Source organism: Leptonychotes weddellii, chromosome 6 (genome assembly GCF_054177405.1).
Source record: "Leptonychotes weddellii isolate Sample4059 chromosome 6, ASM5417740v2, whole genome shotgun sequence".
Lineage (NCBI taxonomy): Eukaryota > Metazoa > Chordata > Mammalia > Carnivora > Phocidae > Leptonychotes > Leptonychotes weddellii.
In genome coordinates this window covers 91931057-91942519 of record NC_138374.1, presented here as the reverse complement: position 1 = coordinate 91942519, position 11463 = coordinate 91931057, and the positions used below count along the sequence as shown (strand labels likewise).

Genomic DNA, 11463 nt, shown 5'->3' with positions numbered 1-11463 from the left:
GAAGTTTACTAAGCTGGGTAAGCAGTTCTATTAGGCTGAACCATACGAAGGAACAGACTCCCTGACGGAGGAGGACATTTCAGCAGGGAGAGCACTGTGTGCAAGGACGCTGGCCCTTCAGAGAACTGCAGGGAGCCGGAGCAGGGCCCAGCGGGAGGAGATGGCTCAGCAGTGAGAGGAAGGAAGTGACAAGGGTTCTCCATGGCCCCGTGGTAAAGGTTCTCAACTGTAATGCTATCGAATCCCGATTTCAGCCTATAGAAAATGCCTGCACTGCATCTTGTGCTCCACGTTGGAGAGACAGCAGTGAGCCTCATGAGGCTGTAGTCCGCAGGCGAGCTGAAGAACAGAGGTGTGCTGGAGGCTGCAGAGTCCCACCCAGCATCCAACTCCCCGTCTTCCTTACTAACAGAACTCTGATTTTATTTGGGCTGGCAGTTTGCCCAGTTAAAAGATGCCATTCCCCAGACTCCCCTAAAGCTAAGTGTGGCCATGAAATTCAGTTCTGATAGGTCAGCAAAGTGTGGTATGGAGCTTTAAGGAAGGCCACTTAGAGCTCACCCAGTTGGAGGTGGGCCCTTGTACCCTTGCATCTCCTTCTGGCCTAAAATTCTACCCTCGAAGGTGGGTGTGATGGGGGCCACTCCAGTTGACGGGTTTGACTTTCAGGTCACCCTGAGGATGGAAGCCCATGCTGAGGGTGTGGGTTACCGATAACTGACTCACGTGGATTGCTGATAAAACCAAGGATCTTTCTAGCCCTAGACTTTTTTTTTTTATACATGAGATAATCAACATCTTTTGTGTTTAAGCCATTGTTATTTTGGGTTTCCTCTCTGTGGCCAATCTAATTCTAAACTGATACACAGAGTGAGAGAGTTACATTTATCCTGGGGAATGCTCATTCTAATTCTAGTGTAGAGGATTACCTGAAGGGGGAATGGTGTGATGGGAGGACGGAGACATCGAAAGCCACAGCACTGCGCCAAACAAGAGATGAAAAGGAAGTAGTGCTGGGGCAAGAGGCTGTAGGTCAGTGTAGTAACCAAGGCTATGGAGAGTAGAGTCTCACTCCCTGGGCTCAAATCCTGGCCTTACTACTTACTGTGACCTTGAGATCATGAATGACCTGATTTGGTGATCATTGTCAAAAAAAACAAAACAAAAAACCAAGATCTAATAAATCATTAAAAAGAAAATATAATAGGGGCGCCTGGGTGGCTCAGTTGGTTAAGCGGCTGCCTTCAGCTCAGGTCATGATCCCAGGGTGCTGGGATCAAGTCCCGCATCGGGCTCCCTGCTCAGCAGAGAGATTGCTTCTCTCTCTCCCTCTGCAGCTCCCCCTGCTTGTGCTCTCTCTCCCTCTCTCTCTCTGTCAAATAAATAAAATCTTTAAAAAAAAAAGAAGAAGATATAATAGTGTCTACCTTCTCAGGAAGTTGTGAGGGTTAAATGGGATAATCCATGGAAAGGTACACACAGAAAGTGTTTAGTAGGTGTTAGTTGTTCTTTATTCAGCTAAAACAAGTTCAAGTTCCTCTGCCTGAATATCATGGGCTTTCATTAGACAAGCCTACCTCTTTATCCAGTATTTCCCTCGATTCCTTAATACATGCTCGAAGCACATCAGCCTCCTTAACGAGACTCATTCTGATTTCTGGGTCTTCACTCACAGTTTCTTCCAGAATGTCCTTTTTAAATCCTTCTCACCGAATTCTACCCATCCTGCTTCAGTCCAGCCTCCTCCACAAAGTCATCTTTGGTCTGTAGTTCTTACGATTTTGCTTCTGTATAACCCTACTTGTCAGTGTCATCCAACTCAGCGCTGGCTTACATGCTTTTGAACTATTCCCTAAATATTTCACATGCATATGTATAACTTGCTCCCAGGAAAATTCTAAACTTTTTGTTATGTATAATTTCTGTAAAACAATATTAGTCTAACAGCTGTGCACATAGTTAGATGCTCAATAAAACCTTGAGTGATCCGTATAAATTCACTTCATTTATATTTCTACCAAGATTTTAGTTCAGGATAGTTAACCCTTTTATGCCAAGGCACCTCATCAACTGAGTGTTAGTGTAAATAAAAGGATGATAAAGGCTAAGGAGGAAGAAGGTAAAGGCAGACCACAGAGGGAAGACATGAACCCAAAATTTTAGCAGGTTCAGGCAGGGAGATGACCAACATCATAGTCACTAATAACCTCAGACTGTTTTAGAACAGGAAATAAGAAAAAAACCACTTGGGATACAAAGTCAGAACAAGGTTCATATTTTCAGTTCTCATGTCTCAAATTTTCAGGCTATAAACTTATAAAAATATGTGTTTATTGTGTGCCAACCACTAAGCTAAGCACTTTATATATGTGATCTTATTTAATCTTAAAAATAACCCGCCGAGGCGGTAATGTCTCTGAATTTCACAGGATACAAAATACAGTTTAGAGAGGTAAATAACTTGTCCAGGTTGTTCAGGGATATGCTAACGTGCCTAGAGCGCATTTATGCACTAGCATCCGAACATATTCCAAGAGAACTTCGTCAGGTTTCCGTCACGCAGGTCACGAGAGCCGGCTGTGCCCAGGCTGCTTCTTAAGACACCAATTCATTTGCTTTGCGGCTGTTTCTATGGAACAATCGCTTTTCTCACATAAGCAACAACGAGTCTCACCACCAGGGGGCAGCATATAAATAAATGCTCTCTACACAACCGGCGGAGAGCAACCGGATGATCCTGCCGGGTCGCACCCCGAAGCCACATCCATTCAGGCACCGTCGGGATGCTGGGGGCTCTCGGGCGTCCACCGTCCAAGAAGGCTCAGGGGCCTCTTGTAACAAGGCTGAAGTCCTACTACCTGCCTCCAACAACCCCTAAGATTGATGGGAACACAACCGTTCCGCGGGCAGCGAAGAGGATCGCACCCGGGTCAGAGACAGATTCTGTTCTCCAGAGTTCCTAAATCCTTTCCCGCACCGAGAGGGGCAGGGCGGGTGTGACGTTATAAACTGTCCTGCCTTGGGGGCGTCCTCAAGCACTGGGATCGTCCTATCAGGTAGTGACGTAAGACTGTGAATCTGGAAGAAGCCATACCACAGAGCTATTTCTCTCGCCCTCACCTTTACCACTTCTAGCTCCTCCTTGCTGGCCGCTTGCTGTGTCTCCAGTCTGGTACTTAACTGGGAACAGATCTGAAGAAAAGAAAAGAGTTTCTTTATTAGGAAACAGAACAACTCTGATGTGCACATTCCTGTGTATCAACTCATACAGTGCTCTGGTTTCTCTGGTGCTAGAGGAAATTTTGCAAAAGAACAGCCCTGCAAATGCCGCCCAGGCCCGGCAGAGAGCCCTGCAAATGCAACCCATGCCCGGCAGAGAGCCTGAGAGTGTTCCATGCGTAAAGCATATTTTGATCTTAATTAGTAGAAAAACACATGGGGTAATTTGATTTGTCACTAGACTTTGTGACTATTTCCAGTGAATTCTTGTCCTGTTTTTGGAATCAATCTATAGCATTTTTGCTGAGTATCCACTCTGTGCAAAGTACCATTCTGGAAATCTGATGAAAAGAATTCTGGACCAGAAACTTCTCCTGTGGACAGCCACAGAGAGAGTCTCTGTTTTCAATGACCTAAAGTTTCCTTAAGAAATTGGGGCGCCTGGGGCGCCTGGGTGGCTCAGATGGTTAAGCGTCTGCCTTCGGCTCAGGTCATGATCCCAGGGTGCTGGGATCGAGTCCCACATCGGGCTCCCGGCTCAGCGGGGAGCCTGCTTCTCCCTCTGACCCTCTCCCCTCTCATGCTGTTTCTCTCTCGCTCGCTCTCTAAAAAATAAATAAAATCTTTAAAAAAAAAAAAAAAAAAGAAGAAGTTGGGGCGCCTGGGTGGCTCAGTTGGTTAAGCGACTGCCTTTGGCTCAGGTCATGATCCTGGAGTCCCGGGATCAAGTCCCGCATCGGCGGAGGGGGGGGGGGTGTCCCTGCTCAGCAGGGCGTCTGCTTCTCCCTCTGACCCTCCCCCTTCTCATGTACTCTCTCTCTCTCAAATAAATAAATAAATAAATCTTAAAAAAAAAAAAAAAAGTGGCAGAGGGGATAAAACAGAGTTAAAATGACCAGAAAATAATAAAGACTAAAATTCTGATCAAGTGGTTTGGCAACATGGCGTGAAATGACAAGCCTGAGGTCCAGCTCTAGTACTTTCCAGCAGTGTGTCCTTGGGCAAATTCACTAACCTTCCTAAGCTTCAGTTCCCTCATAAATACAAAGTGCTGTGCTGTGATAATCAGTGGAAAAAAATGTTTGCAAAGGATTCAGTATGGCACCTGGCCTATAATAAGTGCTTATTAAAGAGAATCTCATTATTGATTCTGAAATAAGGTGCTAACAACAAGTACTAGGAGCAGGTAGAAATAAGTGCTTTCAAAGCCAAAACCAACCAACCAGCCAAACAAAACCATTTACTTAAAAAAATTACTAGATGTTCAAATTCCTTGAGTGACATAACATCTTTTATTTTTGAAAAGTGGAATAAAAAAAGTTAGGGGATGTCAAATTTTAAAATGCAATTTGAACTAAAAACATAAAAGATCTACCTCTATTATCAAAACAGGGTTTTTTTAAAAAAAGATTTTTTTTTTTTATTTGAGAGAGATAAAGAGCATGAGTGGGGGGAGGCGCAGAGGGAGAGGGAGAAGCAGACTCCCCACTAAGACTCCCACTGAGCAGGGACCTGGAGATCACAATCTGAGCTGAAGGCAGATGTTTAACCAACTGAGCTACCCAGGTACCCCTGGGATTTTTTTTTTATTTTTATTTTATTTTTTAAAAGATTTTATTTATTTATTTGACAGAGAGAGAGACAGCGAGAGAGGGAACACAAGCAGGGGGAGTGGAAGAGGGAGAAGCAGGCTCCCCGCCGAGCAGGGAGCCCGATGCGGGGCTTGATCCCAGGACGCTGGGATCATGACCTGAGCCGAAGGCAGACGCTTAATGACTGAGCCACCCAGGCGCCCCTGGGATTTTTTTTTTAATGTCTGTTTTGAGGGGTGTCTGCCTTCGGCTCAGGTCATGATCCCACAGTCCTGGAATAGAGTCGTTATACCTCCCCCACACCCCCCCCCCACCCTTCTCGGTGGGGAGTCTGCTTCTCCCTCTCCCTCTGCCCCTCCCCCTACTCATGTGCTCTCTCTCAAGTAAATAAATAAAATCTTAAAAAAAAAAAAAAATGGCTCTAGAGACCAGGGCCTGCTTGTAGAGTTGTTCCCAATTTCTCCAGATCCAAGCCTGGAAATAATGAATAGGACTATACTGGCTGATGTGAAGAAGAAGCAATCTCCCTATAATTTTGGCAAACCATATACCTTTTCAAATAACCCCAAAGATTCCAAAATAAAGCCAATCATAGCCAATTCCAACTACAGAATGCATGTGGATTATGTTTTATATCCTAATTATCTTCAGGCAGATGGGTCTGTTGCCTTTTACATTACTGGTCGTGCCTGCCAGATAATATTCAAGAACAGTCCCAAGGATTACTATTTTGAAGAGTGCTGCATATGGTGGCCACCCATGGCCTAATGTGGTGATGAAAGAAAACACATTTGCAGTGATGGCAAGTTCCACAGCACGTGGTCTTTAATGTTACTTGGATTGGTTAATGTTTAACCATCCCTTCTCCTAGTTACCCAAATTGAAAATCTTGGGATCACCTTCAGTGTTTTCCCTTGTCCAGCAAAAAATGACTATGTTTTGTGTCTTCCTCTTCTCCATTTTCATTACTACTTATTTTAGTTTAAGGCTCTCTATTTTCTCACTTAGACTCTGCAGTTAGCCTCTTACCGGTCTGTATCTTTGCCTGTGGGTCTCTCCATTTGGTTCCACATTTCTCACTGGGACAGATCAGTGCCAACAATATGTCCCTGATTATGCCACTTTCTTGCTCAAACATTCCTACTGTAAACGGAATAAAATCCAAACTCCTCTGCCTAACCCAAAGCCCCTCCTCGAACTGGGACCCAACTCACCTTTTCTTCTTTTTTGTACTCGAACCTCTTGACAAACAAAACTATTTCTGTTCACTAACCTACCTCCATGCCTTTGCATGTGCCGTTCCTCTGTTCCCCATTTCTATCCCCCTTTGCTGCCTCCACATACCCAAATCTCGCCTGGCCTTTGAAGCACAGCTCAAATCACCCCTCCTCCAGGAAGGGTTTCATTTCCCATGGGCAATAAGCTCCCTTTCCTATTATTTGTGCACAGGTATTAGCTCCCCATTACAAGATCAGCTTCTAAAGGAGAGAAATTGAATTAATTCATCTTTTGATCCCCCAAAGAATCAAGCCTCTCAGATAGCAGGTATCAACACATATTATCATCAAAGAGAGAAGACAGCTCTGAAGCCTTATTTCTAAGCAATCGTCCAGGAAGGAGAAAAATCCTTCTGAAAAGATGTTCATAATACATGAAGTGAACCAGTTGCAAAAACTAGCACAAACAATATAAATGACATTTTTATTTATATAGCAACAACGCATATTCAGTATATTACAGTGACTATTTCTAGTTGGTAAGGTTAAGCGATGGGGGGGTGTTTTCTTTGTGCTCTTCTACACTTTCTTAATTTTCCATGAGGACCATAAATTTTATTTATAAGCAGCACATTTTAAAAAATAATAGGAATCAGATTTCAAACTCCTACATGAGGCAGGACACCCCAGGGAAGTTCTTAGGATAAGCAGGTGACAAATGGTGCCTTGGTTAATTCTGGAATGCTGGAACTGCTGCAGTCCATTCAAGGGTTTCTCAGCAATGCAGAGTCCTTGCCATGTCCCAGCACGAGCAGCAGAGACAAGACGATACTACTCGGGCAGGAATGAGGGCTTTCTGGGAGCACTCTGGTGAAGGGGCCAGGAACATCCAAGGAGAGCAAGCCCTCCACTAAGAGATCAAAGGTTCCCAACAGAAGGTTTCCTGCTAGCCTTGGCCATGGTTGGGTAAGGTCACATGGCCACGTGGGAAAAAGAGCTCCCACATTCTATACTGTGACAGCAAAGGACACACTGATTCCCTGGATACTGTCATTTGATATAATCACTAAGCTTTAGTCCCTGGCGAAGAGGCAAATGTTACTAGTGAGGTCTACTGGAAATGTGCTTCTGAGGAGGGCAGAGACAGGATCCCAATGGTAAAGATCAACTTTCCTGTTCCTCTCAATCTCCCAAACATTGTAAACAGCCAACAGATCATTTCACTCAGTTATACCTCCCATGTTATCAGCAAGCGTGTCCAGTCACTGTTTATTTCAGAGGAGAAAGGAAGCCGCCAAATTTAATGAATGTATGCAATCATTGCTCTGGAAACTCTAAAGACAAAATGGTTTTTCCCCCCAAAGAAAAACAATACAAATAATCACTTTTATAGCAACGCAAACCGCAGTGGCACGATACCTGCTTATACTCAGCAATGATAGCTGTGGTCTTCTTTATCTCGTACTCTGCCTTCTCCAGTTGTTTCCGGAAGACTTCTTTTAGCTAGAGAGACAGAGAATGAGAAACACCAAGCCTCAGTCAAAAGCCTAATGAATTTCCACAAACACCTATATTCAGGTCAGCCTGATTCGGTCAAGGCCAATGTTAACAACTACAACTATATAAATTTTCCTCACTGAAGCTGTATCTCAAGCATTCGAAAAGCCTGATCATCTCCAGAGATGCAGACATCTTTCCTTCTCTCCTGTAATGTAGAAGACATATGAGCAACCCCATTATACAACTGCTTATCCTTACCACTTACTTTATAAATATATTGTTAAATAAGTGTCCATTCAGAAGCTATCTTCTCTCTTCTTCTTTTTTTTTTTAGATTTTATTTTTAAGGAATCTCCACACACAATGTGGGGCTCGAACTCACAACCCTGAGATCAACAGTTGCATGCTCCCCCGTCTGAGCCAGCCAGGTACCCCAAAGCTATCTTTATTCTTACGAGAGTCTAAAACAAAACAAAACACCCAGGCAATGTGTGTATTCCTACTGCTGTATAATCAATGACTGAAGAAGCATGTTAGGCCTTCCCATTCAAAGCCCCCTACGGTCACTGCTGGTATCTCTCTGAAGGTGGGAACAGGAAGTTTTGAGACTGGAGTCAGAAAAAGTTGAGGAAGATAAGAGCTTTTGAAGTCAGGAGATGCAGGGACTGAGCAGTGACTTTAGAAGTAGCCAGCATGATACATAATGCAGGTACTTGTTACAGCCACAGAAATGCTAAACCAAGAACGCTGAGCTGAAAACCACACTTTTTTGTAGCCCAGCAACTCGGGCTTCTAGGTAGCAAGGAAGGTAGGGCAGGAAAAGCTCAGGTGCCACCAGACGAGGAAAGATTTCAGTTCTTCCACGTTGTTGACCAAACAAACAAACAAACACAAAACAACTCTGGTTAATCTTAAAGTACATAATCAGAATAAATTAAATTCTGCTTTGCAGCATCCCAAATTATAAGTGGGGTATACGCTGTATTTGCTAATTCACAAATGACTGCGATTTATAATTGGATTCCTTATCGTGAGAAGCTTTCCAAATTTCTTCATATTTGTTATGTTCTTAAATTCTAAAAGCAATTTATAGGACATATTGATTCAAAGTTATTTATATTAGTCTCTATTCTCTGTCTTACATAATTTAAGGATGCAAATCACACCTTTCTCCCCTCCTACGATAAGGCGCCACAGACTTCAGGACAAACTTAGAAAGCTGAGAGGCTTTGAGCAAGTGTCACTTAATTTCTCTAAACCATGGTTTTCTTATCTGGCAAATGAAGAGAATAATCCCTATCTCACAAAGGTACCATAATGATTAAAACAGGATATATGCACATATACAAATACGTGTGTGTATGTGTGTGTGCGCGAGCATACACATACACAGACACACAAAGGGAGGGAAGAAGCATGGGTTAAATTAATTTGCTAATAGCTTCATTCTTTTTTTTTAAAGATTTTATTTATTTATTTAATTGACAGAGAGAGAGAGAGAGACAGTGAGAGAGGGAACACAAGCAGGGGGAGTGGGAGAGGGAGAAGCAGGCTTCCCACAGAGCAGGGAGCCCGATGTGGGGCTCGATCCCAGGACCCTGGGACCATGACCTGAGCCGAAGGCAGTCGCTTAACGACTGAGCCACCCAGGCGCCCCAATAGCTTCATTCTTTACCTAAAGTATTGAATTGAGCTCCCAAAAGGCAGGAGGTAAAAAAACAAAACAAAAAAAACCAAAAAAACACAAAACCCAACAAAAGGCCTAGATCAAAGTGGATAATCAGCTCCTAAAAAAAATTTGACTAGGTAAAAAAACAAAACAAAACAAAACACCTGGCCCACATTAAATGCCAAGAGTCATTTCATCATATTCCAATTTAAAAAAAAAATCATGGAACACTTTTTATTAACCCTGGAAGGTGCTAAATGATACATCCCTTCATTAGTAACTTCAGTAGACTTTTTCTGCTTGGATACAGGTCTGTGAAATGGCTTGTGTTCTGTTTTATATTTAGTATTTTTGATGTCTTGGAATGAAACTCATTAAAATAAATGAGTGAATCATGCCTGGCAGAGATGGAGAACATTGGTGAGGCGGCCCACTCTTCCTCAGGAAGGCTGGAAGTCTCAACTCCTTGAGTAGAGAGGCCCCTCCTGTCCCTTATCCAGGAGGCCTTGGCCAGGCGGTGTGTCTTCCAGCTGATTAGCCTCCCAATGCATATGAAGACTGGAGGGTGCTAACTTCAAGGCTGGTTCCCAAAGGGCTGCTTTTTCCCTTCCTCCGGGAAGTAAGAGCTGAGAGCTCTGCCAGGAATGCTGGCGCTCCTTCTAAGGCATGAATCAGGAAAACCGAGCGGGACTGACTGAGCACCTCCCAGCAGAAATCTCTGCAGGCTTCCCATTCCCCAAGCCTCTCAAACTACTGCTCAAGTCAGTTAGCTTGGAGACAGGACACAAACTCTTCATATTTGTCAAAGCTCTTGGATCGTAATTCCAAGTTGCTAAACTTAGAGGAAACTTCACACTCTCGCTAGCCATCTGAGTCAAGGCAGATTCCTAAAACCTGTTCAAGGGGACAAATCAGTTCCTGCCTCTGCTTCTAACGCCCTTCAAATGAAATGCCGAGACCTAACGCTGCTCACGTGTCCTGCTTCAACATCGTCCTTGATTTAGAGTAAGTTTGATTTTACTTCTTGCTTAGAGTATTAATCAACTCCTCATGCCGACACACCTGCGTAAAGCAAAAGCCCACCGATGCCTCTTACCTGGGCCGTCTCTTCCTCTTGCTTCCTCTTCTCTTCTTCAGTCTCCACCAGCCTCTGCTTGGTCAAGAGGAGCTCCTTATTCAACACATCTGCCTTGTCTTCTGCCTGCACGTTGGAGCACGTCACAGTCATAAGGAAGGTGAAGAAAGAACGGGTGTGGATACTCTCTCCAAACCTAATCTCTAGTTAAGATTGTTGCATCACTACCAGAAGCCATTCTCCCCCTCCTAGCTCACCCAGGGCGCGGCTGTTTTCTTTGAATGCCAACTATAGAGCAGGCACTCGGCACACATCATCTCTGATCCTCACAACAATAATTATTTTACTGATGATGGCGGTGAAGTTTGGAGAGATCAAATAACCTGACTGGGGCAGAATGAGAGCCATGATCTGAGTTCAGACGTGAATGGCCTCGAAGTGCGTGCTCTTTCTAAATGCTTCTTACACATTTTCAGATGTCACAACAGCACTCACTCTGAGACTGTGTAGATGGATAGGATGAAGGGGTGGAGCCTTATATGGAAGCTTCTAACTGTTAGTGCCTGGGGGTGGGGGGTGCGGATTCAGAGAGAGACAGGCTGATCCATGGACAGCGGTTAGGTGAGAAAATTCAAAGACCAGCAGAGGTAAAATGGCCCACAAGGGGACTCACACAGGACAGTGAGTACAGCAAGGAGAAATTAAGACCAAACCCCATGAGAGATAGCCTTGGGGAAAACTGAAGTATGGACCAGGCATCTAAACAGAAAAGACCATGTTTCTAGAAGGGCTGAGAAAAACTCAGGGAGAATACTCTGGTCTTAACTTGGATACAGAGTCCAATTAACCAGGAAAGCACTGTGCGTATATTTAACTAGTCAACCCGTGCCTACTGCACACCCTAGACCCTTACCTCACCCTGTAGGTCTCAGCTTCCAGTTCACATCTGTAGTGAAGTGAGCCCTGAGCCCTGTCCCACTCACCCTTATCTAAATCAGTTCCTCACCCCCATCTAAATTAGTTCCTCTGCTTACAACTCTCCTATTTCCCTTGATAGCAATTAGCACAATCTCTAGTGACAAATTACATGTGTGATTTATTTGTCTTGCCCATTAGACTTGCTCATCTGTTGGGGGCTCCAGCTTCTCTGTTCTTACAGTTCCCTGTGTCCCATAGTCCAATGGTTACGGC

The 11463-nt window shown here is 44.1% G+C and overlaps 1 protein-coding gene across 7 annotated transcripts in view; it reads right to left on the bottom strand.

The window, feature by feature from the left end:
- Positions 1–11463, bottom strand: part of LOC102744208 (rab GTPase-activating protein 1-like) — a 359561-nt gene that overhangs the window by 7961 nt on the left and 340137 nt on the right. For all 7 annotated transcript variants that reach the window (XM_081824632.1, XM_006733066.3, XM_031027901.2 and 4 more), the window contains 3 exons: positions 10294–10398; positions 7448–7531; positions 3121–3192 (listed from right to left, as the gene is read on the bottom strand). In XM_081824632.1, the coding sequence (XP_081680758.1) occupies positions 3121–3192; positions 7448–7531; positions 10294–10398 (261 nt within the window). The remainder of the gene's footprint in view (positions 1–3120; positions 3193–7447; positions 7532–10293; positions 10399–11463) is intronic.